This window comes from Anabrus simplex, chromosome 1 (genome assembly GCF_040414725.1).
Source record: "Anabrus simplex isolate iqAnaSimp1 chromosome 1, ASM4041472v1, whole genome shotgun sequence".
Taxonomy (NCBI): domain Eukaryota; kingdom Metazoa; phylum Arthropoda; class Insecta; order Orthoptera; family Tettigoniidae; genus Anabrus; species Anabrus simplex.
In genome coordinates, this window is record NC_090265.1 from 1,093,769,923 (window position 1) to 1,093,788,590 (window position 18,668).

An 18,668-nucleotide genomic window follows, 5' to 3' on the forward strand; every position below is an offset into this window, starting at 1 on the left:
GGGTTTGATTCCTGGCCAGGTCATTATTCTATGTTTGGAATAAAACATTTCCATGTCAAAATGTCAAATGCATGATATATGGTAATATGTTTAACTTGTGTGATTTTCTGCCCGTTGTTGATTATTGTGGTGTTGGTGCAAGGATCATGGAGCGTACACCAGCATCGATAACATCCCATAAATGCCCAAATGGATTAACATCGGGGGATCTGGAGGGCCAGTCCATATGGTCGTAACTTCACTGGAGTGCTCCTCCAACCACCTGCATGCCGCAATAGAGCGGTGATATGGCGCATTGTCCTGTTGAAACATGGCATCTCCATCACGGTACTCTAGGGCCAGAAAGCGATGCAGATGTTCTGAGCACCTGTCAGTACTCCCTGCAGCCACACAAGCGGGCTTAATTATGACCATGAGAAGGCCACCCAGACCAGAAATGAGCCACATCCCGCCTGGACACAACCTTGTTGACACGCAGGATCCATAGCTTCATGGGGCATACGCCACACTCTCACGCTCCCAACAGTTCAATATAACTGGAACCAGGATTCATCGGACCATACCACACACCGCCACTGTTCCATGGTCCACTGCTGATATGCGCGGGCCCAAGCACGTCGTAGAGCTCTGTGTCCAGGTGTCAGCAAAGGGATGCGAGTTGGTCATCGGCTGGTAAAGCCTATGCGGTGCAGTTGCCTCCTTACAGTCTTGGTAGAAATGGGTTTCTGACTCTCAGCATTCAACTGAGCGGTGATCTGACTCACAGTAGCCCGTCAAGTGCCCAGTATTGTTCTGCAGAGGCGACATGATGTCCATTCATTAAATGCCTGTGGTCGTCCTGTGCGGCGGTTTACGCGGGTGGTAACATTCTCTCTGGGATATTGAAGATACACCCTCGACACTGTTGACCTCGGAAACCTGAATTCACGTGTAATCTCCACAATGCTATGACCCATGAGCCATGCGCCGATGATCATCCCATGTTCAAAGTCGGTTCACTTGTGACATGCTGCCATCTTCATGACACTGGTGTCTGTCACAGACTGCTCAGCTACGCCGCAGCTAGCCGCAATGCTCAGGGGTCATACACGGCACATTTTCTACTGGAACACTCCTTCCTGTGACTTTTGGCCACTCAGTGTACAGTACAAACAATTTCAGTGTAGAAGGACAAATACAAGCTTTCATGTAAGGATATGAACCAAAAAATATGTTTAATGGAAATGAGATGACTTTCCTTCAGAACTTTGCCAACAAACCCTGTAGCTGTACAGGGAGTAGGAGGAAAATGTTCAAGGAACAGTGAACGTTGTTTGTTTGTGCATACGTGGAAGATGACTTTCAAATGTCATAATTTGAACAACTACATGTCCAAGAGCATTTAGAAATTTGAACTGTTCTTCTCTACCAGTGACTTGAAAAAATAATAACAAGGCCTGAGTGACTAGCTCTGTAATGGAAGAATGGCTGAATGCAAATAAAAATAAAATCATAACTATTTTTGGATAATGCAATATATTGTGCAAAACTCAAAATATCAAACATCAAACCAATTTCTCACCTCTAATACATCACTATCGCCCACCCTATGAACCAAAGTGTAATTTATACCCTTAAATCATTCTATAGAAAGTTCATGTTACAGTCATTAGCTACCAAGATGGGTTACTGTACAAATGTGTTGGAAATTAAATATTTTGGATGCTATAAAGTGGATTCATCAAGCTATGAAGAAAGTCTTCCTACTCTTCAAAACCAGTATCCCCATGTGAAGAAACCTCTATCCAGCATGATCAAGTTGAGAACAATTTAAGTGCTATTTACTGACAATTGAAAAGAGGTGAATATATCAATTATGGCTGAGAACATAATCAATTTCAAGAATGAGTTTTCAATAGAACTAGATCTGGAGACATCTATTGCTCATTAGATCTGCAGAAAATTGGACAGGAAAGCTGCAGATGTGAAGACACTGACACTGCAATTGAAGAGCAAGAGGGAAGGGAAGAAGAAATCCCAAATAAGATGAAGACATTCAGCTACAAACATGCATTATTGAATGTGAACGAACTCCAAGAATTTGCTATTTCTTGCGATGACTCAAAATTGATGAAACTCCTGCAAGATTCAGAGAATCACGGTAATTGGTTGTGCTGTGAGCAAAACTTATCAATCTACCTTGTTTCAGCTACTATGGGGAATGAAAAATTAATTTTAAAATGTAAGTACAGTACTGTACTAGTACATACATTATATACAGTATAGTGATATATATAGTTAATTTACCAAGTGAGTGCTATGTGGTTTGGTTCATATAGCTGTTTAGCTTCCATTCAGGAGATAGTGGGTTCCAATCCCACTGTCGGCAGTCCTGAAGGTGGTTTTCTGTGGTTCCTCATTTTCACACCAGGAAACTTTAAAAATCATTTAAGAAAAAAAATTATCGGAAGTCTGCCACCTCAGTGACAGCCCTAAATAGAGATCAACTTTTTTCAGTCAGTCGGTTGAATACAGCACATTAACAACTACCACAGAAATAAACAGTGAATACAGGCCTCCACATTTGGTTACCACCAAAAAGGGCATCTGACTGTAAAACTGGGTCAAAACTACATCACACTGCCGACCCTTGTAAATAGGGTAAAAATGTAAACTTGTGTCCTCATCCTAAGGTGGTGTAGCTCTTCTCAGGCAAACCCCCACTGGAGGTGAGCTCCACATGCCATTGTAACTGCATATAGCTCTCCTGTCATTCTTAAATCTCTGGCAGCATGGGGAATTGAACCTAGGCCTCCGAGGATAGCAGCTAACAGTGCTAACTATTACACTATGGTGGCAGAAAGCAAATAGGGGTGGAAAAGCCAAGAAGAAGAAGACAGATGTTTATATATTCTTAACCCTTAGGAACATCTTTAGTTCCTATAACACATAAATTTCCTCTGAACAAATGCAGTCGCTTGAAAAAGAAGAATGAGTGCAGGGTATTATATAAGTTCCTTGCATGTAATGTTTGTTGTGGGTATCCATGAGGTTTGTATCTATATGAAAATTGAATTTTTTTTTAATTAATTAAAATTAAATCTGATAAAATACTAAATGTGAAGAACATAAAATACCATGCACTCTTTCTTCTTTTTAAGCAACTATACTTTGATGAAAATTCTATGAATGAGTTTTTTTTTTCTTATCCATGTCCCATAATTTTGTACTTAATTAGTTCTCTGCAGCCACCTTGGACAGCACTGTATCAATGATTATAGACTTCAGATACAACTGATATTTCAATAATGCCTGTAGTCCTAAGTACACATATTTTGAAAGACATTGAGAACAGCTTCTGTAACTTTTCGGTGCTTCAAATATGAATTAAATTGGAAGATTGATCACTCAGAGAAATCTGTAGATTTCTTTTTCAGCTCGGCTATACTTGGAATAGTTCATACAACTCATTTGATACTTTTGATACAGTAGGCTGGAATTTAAACCATATCATAAAGTGCTATTGGATGTTCTGAAAGTTTCTGTACAAATGTTCTTTGGTGGATTGTGTAATCAGGGAGCTGGAAGCAGCAGGCCTAGGTGGTGGATGTCGCATACATGGCACACCTCCACTGCCTCCATTGTGTGCCGAAGAAGGAGTTCCTGAGGACTGCCGCCGTCTCCACCATTGGCACAACTGTCCTGAGCTGCACAAGGCGATCGACGGCGTTAAGTTCATCGCTGACCACACAAAGCGTGAAGAGGACTCCACCCGAGTAAGAAACATTTTCTTGATTTAAGGAATTATTTTGCATGAAACACCTGTGGGTAAAAATAATAAATTATCCTCAAGAAACACGCTAGGCTAGTCCCATTTTTTACTTTATTCTACACAGAACTTGCAAGGTAAAAAGAACAACATGAATATTTTTTTTTTTTAATTAAAAAGGTATTCTTCATTATTCCATGATGAAGGTAATGTCATTATTCTATGCATCTTGAGGTCATAAGATTCACTTCAACTACACACTGCTCCCCGCCAAATAATCACCAGAGAGTCCACGAATCTGCGGGGGAAATGAACTGTTCGACCAGATCTAGTTTTCAAAGGATACTCTGATGCTATGGGTACAGGAGTTGGTGGTGAGTGATCAGTTTGTTGTATTTCATGTATTTGACTGCAAGTGCTGTGTTGAAAAATGTTCCTTGGGTAAGAAAGCTGGTTTCAAGTGATCAGTGGTGATCTTTTTAAACTTTCCCTTGATCTCAACTTCAAAATACTTGCAGCTGCACTTCTTCACTTTGTAGGGACCTATGTAAGCTGGTTGTAATGGTGTTGTCTTGGCATTTTGGTATATAAACATATATGAGCATGATGTCAGATCCTTGGAGACGAAAACTTTTCTGTTCCCATGTTTGGATGTTGGAACATGTTTCAGTGACGTCTCGCAAAGTCTTGGTGGGTGATGTTAGGGGCATCAGGCAGAAATTTTCCTGGAAGTTGGATGGTTGTGCCAAGTCTTCTTTGACAGTGGTATGGATACTTAAGAGGATTAGGGGAAGTGACTCCACCCAAGAATGTGATTTAAGCAGGTAGCATTTAAGTGCTGCTTTCAGTGTCCGGTATTGATGTTCTGTTAGTCCATTAACCTGATGTTGGTAGGCAGTAGTGGTTTTGCTCTGAGAACCGAAATACTTCGCAAAAGTTTTGAAGAGCTTGCTCTCAAATTGCTGACCTTGATCTGTTGTGATTCGGAGTGGTATACCAACTCTTGAAAATCAACACCAAATTAAGGTTCTGGTTACAGTTCCTGCTGTTTGGTCTTCCAAAGGAGTTGTAGACCATGTGCTCGCAAGCAGGCATGCCTCATCATCCGAGTTCAGTGGGTTAAGTAGTTCTATATCATCACCTTCCAGTTTATTACCATGACATCACAGTCGAGGGATGTAAGTGAATTGATGGTGTTTATGCATGACAGTGAATCGGCAACCACATTCTCGGTTCCTGAGATGTGCCTGATGTCTGTGGTGAGCTCTGCAATATACTGCAATTGCTGGGCTTATCTGGGAGGTGCCTTGTTTAAGTCTTGCTGGAATGCATAGACTAATGGTTTGTGATCTGTAAAGATTGTGACATTCTGCCCTTCTAATGAATATCAGAAATGTTTGATTAAGATGTAGATGGCTTGCAGTTCATGGTCATAGGTACTGTATTTCATTTATGTATTGGTTAAGCTTCTGAAGAAGAAATGTAAGGGTTATTTCACGCCATTTAATCCTTGCTGGAATACTGTCCCAATAGCAGTGTCCGAAGCATCAGTGATCAGTGATAGGGGAGGTTGGTGTTGCTGATGAGCCTGTAGTGTCACACAGCAAAGGGCCTCTTTGACTGCAGTCAATACATTTCTTCTTTCTGCAGTCCACTCCAGTGCTTTGGTGCTGTTTTTCTTGTGTCCTGTTAACATGGTGGTTAGTGGCTGCTGTAATTTTGCACGATTTGGAATGAACCTGTGGTAAAAATTAAGCATGCCAAGTAAACACTGTAATGAAGTGGCTGATTGAGACTTGGAATCTTTATGGCTTTTAATTTTCATGGAAGCAATTTCAGACCATCTTGATTTATCAAGTAGCCCAAGAACTGAATTTCTTCTGCACCAAAGTTGCATTTTGCAATGTTAACACAAAGACTATACTCATCAGGTCTCTCAAAAACAATGTGAAGGTAGCGCTGATGTGTTTCTTTGTCAGGTGAAACAACAAGTATGTCATTCAAGTATCAGAAAACGAAGTCGAGTCCCATCAGTGCAATGTTCATAAACCTTTGAAAGGTTAGAGCAGCATTTTTCAATCCAAATGTCATGAATGGGAATTTAAATAACACTGAGCTCAATAGCTGCAGTCGCTTAAGTGCGGCCAGTATCCAGTATTCGGGAGATAGTAGGTTCGAACCCCACTATCGGCAGCCCTGAAGATGGTTTTCCATGGTTTCCCATTTTCACACCAGACAAATGCTGGGGCTGTACCTTAATTAAGGCCATGGCCACTTCCTTCCCACTCCTAGCCCTTTCCTGTCCCATCGTCGCCATAAGACCTATGTGTCGATGCAACGTAAAGCAACTAGCAAAAAAAAAATTTAAATAACCCGAATGGAATGGTGATGGCTGTTTTAGAGATGTCTGCTTTATGGACAGGTATTTGTTGGGAAGCATGGATCAAGTCAATAGATGGAAAGATCTTGGTTCCTGACAATATCAGGCTGCAATCAGTGCTGAGGGGTAGAGGATATCTATCAGGAACTGTAATACTGTAGAGGGCCCTGTAATCACCAATAGGTCTCCAGTCAACTTTTTTGTTAGATGCAGGGGACTGGACCAGTTACTCTTGGAAAGTCTGTATAAGCCCTGTTTGAGCATATATTCAGATTCTTGTCATGCTGCTTTCATCTTCTCAGTTGTGAGTTTCCTTGGCTTAGCAACTAGAGGGGAACCTTTAGCCTCGGTGTGATGCTCTATCTTGTGGTTTTTTATTTTCCTGTTTACTATACTGGGACGTATCAAGTCTGGAAATTCATTTAAAATGGACTGGTATGGGTTTCCATACCTCTTCTGTACTGTTTCAGTAAGTTATGCAATTAATAATCATTATATTGCCATCAACTAACCATTGGCATTGGCTGTCGACTAGTAGATTAAAATGTGAAAGAAAGTCAGTTCCAATGATGGGCCTGTTTACATTAGCTAAAATGAAAGGCCACTGGAATTCCTGGCATTACCCAAGATCGAGCTTTAATAACTTCTGACCATATGTTTTAATTTTAGTGTTATTAGCTGTAAAGAGTTGGAGTTTATTTATTTATATTTTTTACAATTTGTTTTACGTCGCACTGACACAGATAGGTCTTATGGCGACGATGGGATAGGAAAGGACGAGGAGTGGGAAGGAAGCGGCCATGGCCTTAATTAAGGTACAGCCCCAGCACTTGCCTGGTGCGAAAATGGGAAACCACGGAAAACCATCTTCAGGGCTGCTAACAGTGGGGCTTGAACCCACTATCTCCCGGATGCAAGCTCACAGCTGTGCGCCTCTAGCCGTACGGCCAACTCACCCGGTCTGAGGAGTTTACTTACAGTGTGCTTTTCATTGGTTGAAGGCAGAACAACTGAAACACCTGCTTCAGTACCTATCAGAAAGAGGGCTGCTTATTCCTTGTCACTTTCATATAGGCAACACAGCTGGGCCCCTGGCTCTCTGTTGCAGTGGAGAGATGGGCAGTTAGTTTTCTGGATTACCTGGTCAAGCTTGAAGTACTGCACTCGTACTGCATGGCTGCAAACACTTATAAGCACTTTGAGTGGTAATACCACAGGTTTGGAGTTGCATGGGAATTACAGCTGTTGGATCTCATGCTCTAATTTGATCTGTACATTGACGGGAGTGAGATGGAGTCATCATCTTAAATTTGACACTTGAATGGAAAGTTCAGATACCTGTTTCTTTAACTACTCTAGATCGTCTCATTGGGAACTGACAATACTTGGAGATGCTACCTGGAAGGATGGTGTTATAAATACTTCTTTGCTTGTACACTTTGAATATGTTATCCCTTTGGATTGTTGATTCAGAGCTCTTGGGAGTAAGTAGCTATCATGGGGTAATATGCTAATAATGTGCTTGTGGTTCTTGTTTATTTTATAAAATTGTAGAAGATGGATTTCAATATGGTTCGCATGAGAGAAAATAAAGTATATTTTAATATAAATATGGAGTCAGATAAAGATTTTGTAACATCTGGTGACCTCCGACGAGCTCGGAGATGTATATAACTTACTGTGAACATTCCTGTCCCAGGTGAGAGAGGAATTTATGTTGTGGGTAATCGTGAATAATTATTCGTATCCAAGAAGAGAAGGAATCAACATGGAATGGCTAATGAAAGGTAGGACACCTATTAGACAATGTGTAACAAAGAAGTTTCAATGTTTCAAGTTTCTTGAACAGAAATTACCTCGCAGAATCGTTACTTGCTGCAGTCAAATTTTAACCATTTGGAAAATTTAATGGTGGAACTTCATGAAACTGACTTGAAAATAATGGATCACTTATCAGACAATGATGTGGAGGATAATGTTATTTTATCTGAAAGAGAAAGTACTGAGATATACAGTGACGAATTTGAGGTTATTAAGGTACAAGTAAACAAAAAAAATTTGATCACAGGAAAGATTAGTTCACCACCTAGCAAGATGTTCGGAAATGAGGGAAGGTCCTTTAAGTTACCCAAAATTGAGCTAAAGATATTTAATGGAGATCTTAAGGAATGGTTATGCTTTTGGTCTCAGTTCCGAAAGATACACGAAGATGATACTTCGGACAACAGTGACAAGTTTCAGTATTTATTACAGGCAATGAAACCTGGCACAGAACCAGAGGCAATTGTTTTTAGTTGCCTTCAAACAGCAGAAAAATATCCAAAAGTCATTGAAGCATTAAAAGAATGATTCAGTAGGGATGATCTTCTGATGCAAGTCTATGTAAGAGAACTGTTGAAACTAGTAATTTCAAATGCTACTCAAAATGATAAACTTCCCCATTCAACTTTATCAGTTAAATTAGAATCGCATTTATGGTCACTCAGTACCTTAAACTTGTCCAGCACAGATCCAGGTACATGGTTATTTCCCTTGGTTGAGTCAAGTCTGCCAGAAGAAACGTTATGGGCATGGCAGAGGAGTCAAATTTCAATACAAAGTGTAAATGAAATGGAACCTAGGATGTCTCGACTTGATTATTTAATGGAGTTTGTCAAGACTGAAGTCTTAAATGAGCAGCAAATCCTGTTAGTGCAGTCAGGTTTTGGTAGTACAGAAGTGAAATAACAGACTGAAAGGAAGAGATATATTTCAAAAATAGACAGAAAGCACATTAAAGATAAGATGAGTTCACCTACAGTGGCAGCACTTAGCAATACTTCAGAAGACTTATGTATCTTTTATGAAAAGGCCCATGACAGCGGGAAGTGTTTCAAAACAACAAACATGACAGTTGTGGAAAGAAGATCAAAGGTTAGATAAAAAAGCATTGTTTCATGTGCTTGTGAACTAATCATTTGTCAAAGAACTGTAAATCAAACATTAGGTGCTTGGTTTGTTGTAAGAAGCATGCCACGGTTATGTGTCCTGATTTTTAGCAGAAAGGTAAGAATGAATTGAAGAAAGGAGAGAAAGCCAGTCAGCTTCACATAACTTCAAATATGGCTTGTCATACATCTGTTCATTAAGTAATATTACAAACACTGACAGTTACTGCCCACAGAAATGGGAATTGGAAAACAGTGAGAGCTTTCTTGGATTGTGGCTCTCAACGATCCTACCTCTTGAAGAAAACAGCTCAAGAACTTGGATTGAAATCATGTGCTGAAGAATTGGTTTCCCATGTTCTGTTTGGTGGAAGTAAGACCTCAGAAATAAATCATAAGAAGTACATAATCAAGCTGCAAAAACCAGGTGGTAACATTGATTGTGAGATCGAAGTCAGGGACTAGCCACGTATTTGCCAGTCAGTCCACGAGTTTAAGCGTGCTCTACCTTGTTTCATGAACTTAGAATGAAGAAAATATGGATCAGCAATGTGGATGATAACTGTCCAGAAATTCAGCTCCTTATTGGAATGGATATCTATGCTAAACTTCTAACTGGAAATATTGTTTGACTTAAGAATTGTCTTACAGCCATTGAAACAAAGCTAGGATAGACGTTGGGTGGAGAACTAACTGACAACTCTCCTGATGTGAATACAGCAAATACAACAATCACAATGGATTACAGCAATGGTTTAATCATAGACAGTTGGAATCTTGAAACAATTGGTATTCAGGATCCAGTAGAAATCAAGTCAACTGAAGAACAAGATCGAGAAGTGAAGCAATAACTACTTAATACTTTAACACAAAAAGAAGATGTACGTTATGTAGTTGGTCTTCCTTGGATGGAGGGTCATCTGGAAATCCAGTCCAATAAGGAAATAGCATAAAAAAGACTTCAGTCAACTACACAGAAATTACAAAAGGCAAGTCTCCTCTCACAATATGGCAAAATATTTGAAGACTGGACAACGGAAGGTTTTATTGAAAACGTGCCACAGGAATCTTGTCATTATCTTCCCCACCGACCTGTAATCAAACTTAAAAGTCTGACTACTCCAGTTCGACAAGTTTTTGATGCTTCGTCTAAAACAAAAAATTTTTAAGGTTTCGAGAGAAAGAGCTGGGTGTTATTGCAGACATAAGAAAAGCATTCCAAATGATTGAAGTGTGAGCTGAAGATCGTGACTATCTCCGATTTTTGTAGTGGAAGGATTTCAGAACTATGAAATTGAAGACTTATAGACATTCAGGAATTATTTTTGAAGCCACATGTAGTCCGTTTATATTGGGTGCTGTACTGGATCATCACCTTTCAGCTGTTAATAATAAGGATGAACTTATTGATAGCATGGAAACTGATGAAATCTGTGTATGTAGATAACTGTGTAACATCAGTTGCTTCTGTAGAAGAATACGGTATGTTTCATTCTGAAAGTACAAGGATTCTAGCTGAAACCAAAATGGAGCTGAAAAGCTAGGAATCCACAATAATAAATTGTGAACTTTCGAAGATCGAGGGCAACAATGAAGATATTAATAACAATGGATATGTCACAAAGGTTTTGGGCATGAAGTGGAACAAGAGGTTGGACACATTGCAATTTATTTCGTTGCTCACTTTCCATTCTCCCAAGAAATACTTACCACAAGAATTCTACTCTCAGTGACACAGAAAATTGATGATGTCATTGGGTTTCTCACCCCTGCACTTCTTCCACTCAAATTATTGCTAGAGGAGTCATGGAAAATAGAAACTTCAGAGAAATTAAGTAAAAAAAGATTTAAGTCAAATTGGGACTCCCCTCTACCTGATGTAATGTCGAAGGAGTTCAATAATAATGCTATTTGCTTTACGTCCTACTAACTACTTTTATGGTTTTCGGAGGTGCCAACGTACCAGAATTTAGGCCTGCAGGAGTTCTTTTACGTGCCAGTAAATCTACGAACATAAGGCTGACGTATTTGAGCACCTTCAAATACCACCAAACTGAGCCAGGATCGAACCTCCCAAGTTGGGTTCAGAAGGCCAGCACCTCAACTGTCTGAGCCACTCAGCCCGGCACGAAGGAGTTCAACCAGTGTTACTGTGAAATTGGCCACTAAGAAGAATTAAGAGATACAAAGACTAGTAACTGGCAGAAAAACAGATAAGACAATCTTGGACATTGCATACTTTTGTTGATGCCAGTCAACATGCCTACGGAACTGTAGTGCATCTCAGAACCGAGGATGAGGAGGGCGTATCAATTCAGTTAGTACTAGCTAAAGCTCGAATAGCACCTTTCAAGGTGTCACTATTCCTTGACTAGAATTGTTAGGTTGCCTTACAGGAAGTCGTCTTGCTCCATTAGTCATATCATCCCTTTCTTTAGAAAATGTAAAAGGTTACTTTTGGAGTGATTCCACGACTGCACTTGCATAGATTAGAAGAAATGAACCATGGCATACATTTGTCGGTATGGTTCAACTGAATAAAACATAACTGATCGGAAATTGTATTCTCTATAACTTTTGTTATGTAGTAAGTATTTTTTGATAGGACCAATAACATAGGTATTTAAAAATGAAATTTTAGGCACCTTCCCCTAAACTACCATTTCATCAAGGGTGAATAAAATTATTTGTAGCCTAGACTGTAGTTTCTTATTCCTCAACTCTACATACCAATTTTCATTAAATTCTGTTTACCCATTTTCTCGTGGCTAAGCATTGATATGGACTTAGCAACAAAAATACAAATTTGTATCTCTGTTATCATAGCCGGTACGGTAAAAATGTATAAGACTTAAATTATCAGAAACTTAATTCTATAAAGGCATAACTTAAATTACATAGTATTTATAACATAAATATTTGAGGAATTAAATTTTTGGCCTTACAATATGTTACAAGTATGTAATTCATGTAGGATTTAATCACTACAGAATATAATTGTATTGAATAGGTGGATACAGTAAATTTTATTCTTGAAAGAATTTTGCTTACAGTATGTTATTTTAGTTTATGCTAACCTCTAGGCTAGGTCGAAACATGTCCTAGGTAGTTTTTTAAACAACTACCGTATCTAACATTTTAAACAGACCATTTATTAAATGGCAGAAGTGTATTGAACAGGTGGACTTTATATACTGGTAATTAAATTCTTTTAGAATTAGTAAAGCAACTTGTTAAAAAACACACACACACACACACACAGAAAATTAAATGTCAGATTCCTAGAAGAGCATGGTACAGTTCTTAAGAAAACACTAAGAACATCCTCAGAGACATCGTACGTCATTGCAAAATATATGATGCCGCACCTTCTTCTTCTTATTATTATTATTATTATTCTTCTATCACTTCCCGCGATCGAAAACAACATTACTCTGTAGGTGGTGTGCCCTTATATCAGCAGTAATGGCTTCCTGCCATTGTTGTTTTGGCCTTCGAATTGGTCAAGTTCCACTCACTAAGGTGGTAGGCAGTATTGGCAGTGGTATGAGGTGCTGCATGTAGGATGTGGCCATACCATTGGACACGTCTCTGATATATTTTCTCATTTACTGGAGTGATGCCAAACTTCCTCCAAATAGTGTCTTTTGTAATGTATTCAGGCGAGAGGTTCCCATCAACCGTCGCAACATATACGTCTCCATAACGTGAAGTTGGTGCTCTACTCATCTCATAACTGGCCAGCACTCAGCTCCATAGATAGTGACTGGATGAACAACAGTACAGTATATGTTTTACTTCAGTCGTATCAGCATTTTCTTGCCACAGAGCACTCCCATTACCTCCCTCCATCACAGCCATCCACCATTTATCCTTGCTCACACTTCAACGTTAATGTTGGTGTTACTACATAAACAAAATCCTAAGAAACAAAAAGTACTGGTCTTCAGTAGGTTTTCACCATTGACTTCAATATCACCGTCACTCTGGTTTGTAAATTGAAACTGAGAAATTGGAGGAAAGTATAGCAAGAGCCTGAAGATGATACTATCTGTCCTCTGGGGAGTGTTCAAAGACAGATGATTATAATACGGAAATAGCCACAACATTTAGCAGACGTAAACTATAGTTGGAAAATTTAAGTAATTTTTAAGAGACACTGATTTTAATAAATTGATTATTTGTAGGTAATAGACAAGACTGATATTTTAATAAGACTGTAAAGAGAAGGGTGTAGTTTTGAGGGGGTTTTTTATGATGCACATTATATATCAATTAAGAGATGTTTAAAATTAAATATGTTGTACAGATTATAAGAGGACTTGTTAAGAATGTGATTTATGTTTAATAATAATTAAAAGTAAATAGGTCCAAGAGATATTTGGTAGTTTGAGTAAACCACTCAGAAAAAGGACACTAAGGTCCTTGAAACATGTATGGTGTATTATGTGATAATAAATAATTAATTAAGTATTGACAAGGCTGATTTCAGATATAACAGTGAATTTATTGAAGTACCGGTAAGGGTTCAGTCCTCCCCTGCAAACCATGTGACCTTACTTGTAGGTTGCTAATTAATTTATTATTAAACCACCTATTCAGTACAACACTGACATTCTAGTAAGACTGTAAAGTGAAGAGTGTAGTTTTGAGTTTATTTATGATGCACATTATATATCAATTAATGGATATTTAAAAATTTTTATTTTTAAAATGTTTAAAATGTTTAACAATGTATTGAATAAGTGGTTTAATAATAAATTAATTATCAACCTACAAGTATAGTAATCTTCAATACGGAACCATAATGATTTTTATCACTTGCAACCATGTGACCTTCCTGTGGTGGGGAGGCTTGCGCGTCCCATTGGAGCAGATAGCCGAACCGAAGGTGCAACCATATCGGATGGGTATCCTTGAGAGACAAGACTAATGAATGGTTCATCAAAAAGGGGGTAGCAGCCTTTCGGAAGTTGCAAGGGCAGCAGTCTAGATGATTGATATGGCCTTGTAATAATACTCAACATGGCTTAGCTGTGTTGATACTGCTACACGGCTGAAAGCAACTGGAAACTACAGTCGTAACTTACTCCGGAGGATATGCAGCTGTCTCTGTATGAATGATGTACTGATGATGGCTTCCTCCCGGGTAAAATATTCCGTAGGTAAAATAGTCCCACATTCGGATCTCCGGGTGGGGACTACACGAGAGGGGGCTATCATTAGGAAGATGGATACTGACATTCTGCAAGTCAGAGTGTGGAACGTTAGAAGTTTGAATCATTGTGGTAGGTTAGAGAATCTGAAAAGGGAGATGAATAGACTAAAGTTAGATGTAGTTGGTATAAGTGAAATACGTTGGCGGAAAGATCAGGATTTTTGGTCAGGCGACTACAAAATTACCAACACAAAATCAAACAGGGGAAGTGCAGGAGTTTGTTTTATAATGAATAAGAAACTAGGGCAGCGGTTAAGTTACTATGACCAGTATAGTGAAAGAATTATTGTTGTCAAGATAGATACCAAACCAATGCCCACCACAATAGTACAGGTCTATATGCCTATTAGTTCAGCAGATGATGTGGAAATCAAAAGAATATTTGAAGACATAGAAGACTTAATACAATATGTAAAAAGCGGCAAGAATCTAATTGTGATGGGAGATTGGAATGCAGAGGAGGCCAAGGAAGAGAAGGTAATACAGTAGGAGAATTCAGTCTGGGACAAAGGAATGAAAGAGGAAGTCGGCTGGTTGAATCCTGTACTGATAATAATTTAGTCCTTGCTAATACTTGGTTCAAACACCACAAACAATGGCTGTATATGCGGATGAGACCTGGAGACACTGGAAGGTATCAAATAGACTTCATTATGATTAGGTAGAGATTCAGAAACCAGGTGTTGGATTGCAAAAGTTTCCCAGGAGCAGACGTGGACTCTGACCACAAATTGTTGGACATGAAATGCCATCTGAAGTTGAAGAAATTGAAGAAAGGAACGAATGCAAGAAGATGGGATCTAGACAAGTTGGAAGAAAAGAGTGTGAAGGATTGTTTCAAGGAAGATGTTGCCCAAGGACTAAACGAAAAGGCTGAAGGAAACCCTATAGAGGAAGAGTGTATAGTCATGAAAAATGAAGTCAGTAGGGCCGCTGAAGAAAAGTTATGAAGGAAGAAAAGATCAACTAAGAATCAGTGGATAACCCAGGAGATACTCGACAAAAATATGAGAATGCTAGAAATGAAGATGGCAGAAAAGAATACAGGCGATTAAAGAATGAAGTGGATGGAAAGTGCCAGGTTGCTAAGGAAGAATGGTTGAAGGAGAAGTGCAAGAATAATACCAATATAATTGGTCCATTATTGGACATCATAAATTTTCCAGCTAACTCATTCCTGGTTGCCAGAGTTTTGCCCCAGTGTACTAAGTTGGGCTCATCAGTTGGTAAATAGCACACCTACCAAAATGCACGGCTAGTGCATACCGTGGAGGCCATTGCGTAGGCAACTTGGAGCCACCAGCTGCCAATGCACTGTAAGAGACTTTGTCTCATTCTCACACTGGGGTGAAAGACTGGCAACCAGGAATGAGTCAGCTGAAAAATTTATAATATCCAATAATGGACCAATTATATTGATGTTATAAATTTACTCATTCGGGACAAATATTTCAGGTTCCCTGTGGGAATCAATATTTATATCATGAAGTGCAAGAATTTCATAGGTTGTATGGTCCTAGGAAAGGTAGCTGCTGCATACAGGAAAATCAAGGAAACCTTTGGGGAAAGGAAATCTAGGTGTATGAATATTACGAGCTCAGATGAAAAGCCACTTCTAGGGAAAGAAGACAAAGTAGAAAGATGGCAGGAACATATCCAACAGATGTATCAAGGTAAAGTTGTAGATGATTTGGCTTTGGAACAAGAAGAGTCTTTTGATGCTGATGAAATGGGAGACCCAATTTTGAGGTCAGAGTTTGACAGAGCTGTGAGAGACCTAAATAGGAACGAGGCACCTGGAATTGATGACATTCCCTCTGAATTACTTACTGCCTTAGGAGAAACAGCATGGCAAGGTTATTCCATTTAGTGTGCAAGATGTATGAGACAGGAGAAGTGCCAACCAAATTTTGGCAGAATGTTGTTATACCTATTCCGAAGAAAGCCGGTGCTGACAAGTGTGAAAACTACCGCATCATTGGTTTAGTATCTCATGCCTGCAAAATGTTAATATGCATTATTTACAGAAGAATGGAAAGTCAAGTTGAAGCTGAATTGGGAGAAGATCAATTTGGCTTCAGAAGAAATGTAGGAACACGTGAAGCAATCCTGACTTTACGTCTGATCTCAGAGGATCGAATTAAGAAGGACAAGCCTGCATTACATGGCAGCATTTGTAGATCTAGAAAAGGCATTTGATAATGTTCTTTTTTTTTTTTTTTTGCTAGGGGCTTTACGTCGCACCGACACAGATAGGTCTTATGGTGACGATGGGATAGGAAAGGCCTAGGAGTTGGAAGGAAGCGGCCGTGGCCTTAATTAAGGTACAGCCCCAGCATTTGCCTGGTGTGAAAATGGGAAACCACGGAAAACCATCTTCAGGGCTGCCGATAGTGGGATTCGAACCTACTATCTCCCGGATGCAAGCTCACAGCCGCGCGCCTCTACGCACACGGCCAACTCGCCCGGTCATTTGATAATGTTGATTGGATCAAGCTATTTAAGATTCTGAAGGTGATTGGGATCAGATACCGAGAACGAAGAATTATCTACAATCTGTATAAAAATCAGTCTGCAGTGATAAGAATTGAGGGCTTTGAAAAAGAAGCAGCAATCTAGAAAGGATTGAGGCAAGGCTGCAGTCTGTCCCCCCTCCTTTTCAATGTCTACATAGAACAGGCAGTAAAGGAAATCAAAAAGGAATTTGAAGAGGGAATCACACTGCAAGGAGAGGAAAACAAAACCTTGAGATTTGCCGATGATATTGTTATTTTATCTGAGACTGCAGAATATCTCGAAGTTGCTGATTGGTATGGGTAAGAAGTAAAGGACGAAAATAAATAAGTCCAAAACAAAAGTAATGGAGTGCAGTCGAACAAAGGCAGGTGATACAGGAAATGTTAGATTAGGAAATGAAGTCTTAAAGGAAGTAGATAAATATTGTTTTACTTGGGTAGTAAGATAACTAATGATGGCAGAAGTAAGGAGGACATAAAATACAAACTAGCACAAGCAAGGAAGAGCTTTCTTAAAAAAAAGAAATTTGCTCACTTCAAACATTGATGTAGGAATTAGAAAGATGTTCCTTAAGACTTTCATCTGGATCATGGCATTGTATGGAAATGAAACATGAACGATGACCAGCTCAAAAAGAAACAGAATAGAAGCTTTTGAAATGTGGTGTTACAGAATAATGCTGAAGGTGAGATGGATAGATCGAATCACGAATGAAGAGATACTGAGTCGAATTTGTGAGAGGAGATTGATTTGGCTAAATTTGACGAGAAGAATAGATAGAATGATAGGACACTTTTTAAGACACCCAGGACTTGTTCAGTTGGTTTTAGTTAGTTAGTTGCTATTTGCTTTATGTCGCACTGACTCAGATATGTCTTATGGCGACGATGGGATAGGAAAGGCCTAGGAAGTGGAAGGAAGTGACCGTGGCCTTGATTAAGGTACAGCCCCGGCATTTGCCTGGTGTGAAAATGGGAAACCACGGAAAACCATCTTTAGGGCTGCCGACAGTGGGGTTCGAATCCACTATCTCCCGATTACTGGATACTGGCCGCACTTAAGCGACTGAAGCTATCGATCAGTTGTTTTTTGAGGGAAGTGTAGGCAGTAAGAATGGTAGGAGTAGACCAAAGTATGAATATGACAAAGTGGATTAGAGCAAATATAGGATGAAATAGTTACATAGAAATGAAAAGGTTAGCACAGATAGGGTGGCATAGAGTGCTGTATCAAACCAGTCAATGGACTGTTGACTGAAACAACAACAAAAACAACAGAGGTTCGGGTCCCTTTCTGCACAACAGGTCACATATTAAGGTAAGGTTGAAATTCAAGAGGACAAATTGGGGCAAATATTCATGTATAGGAGGAGGAAGTAAGGAGGGGAGTAATTTATCAAGGGAAATGTTAGATAAATTTCCAAGTTCTTCAAAATAATTTAAGAAAAGGCTAGGTAAATATCTGATAGGAAATCTGCCACCTGGGCAACAGCCCTAAATGCAAATCAATGATGATTTGATTGAGAATTTTGGGTACATTGTTAGAAATTGCCACAACCAATGCTTAGCCAAATTTATCATCATCAATCACTACTGATCTGCATTTAGGGCAGTCGCCCACACGGCAGATTCCCTACCTGTTGTTTTCCTTGCCTTTTCTTAAATGATTGCAAAGAAATTGGAAATTTATTTAACATCTCCCTTGGTAAGTTATTCCAATCCCTAACTCCCCTTCCTATAAACGAATATTTGCTCCAATTTGTCCTCCTGAATTCCAACTTTATCTTCATATTGTGATCTTTCCTACTTTTACAGACACCACTCAAACTTATTCGTCTACTGATGTCCTCCCATGCCATCTCTCCTCTGACAGCTCGGA

The 18,668-nt window shown here is 39.3% G+C and overlaps 1 protein-coding gene across 2 annotated transcripts in view; it reads left to right on the forward strand.

Moving 5' to 3' along the window:
* The window catches only part of LOC136876459 (acetylcholine receptor subunit alpha-like), a 1,223,921-nt gene that overhangs the window by 1,178,985 nt on the left and 26,268 nt on the right, over positions 1-18,668 (forward strand). For both annotated transcript variants that reach the window (XM_067150449.2, XM_068228473.1), the window contains one exon: positions 3,557-3,755. In XM_067150449.2, the coding sequence (XP_067006550.1) occupies positions 3,557-3,755 (199 nt within the window). The remainder of the gene's footprint in view (positions 1-3,556; positions 3,756-18,668) is intronic.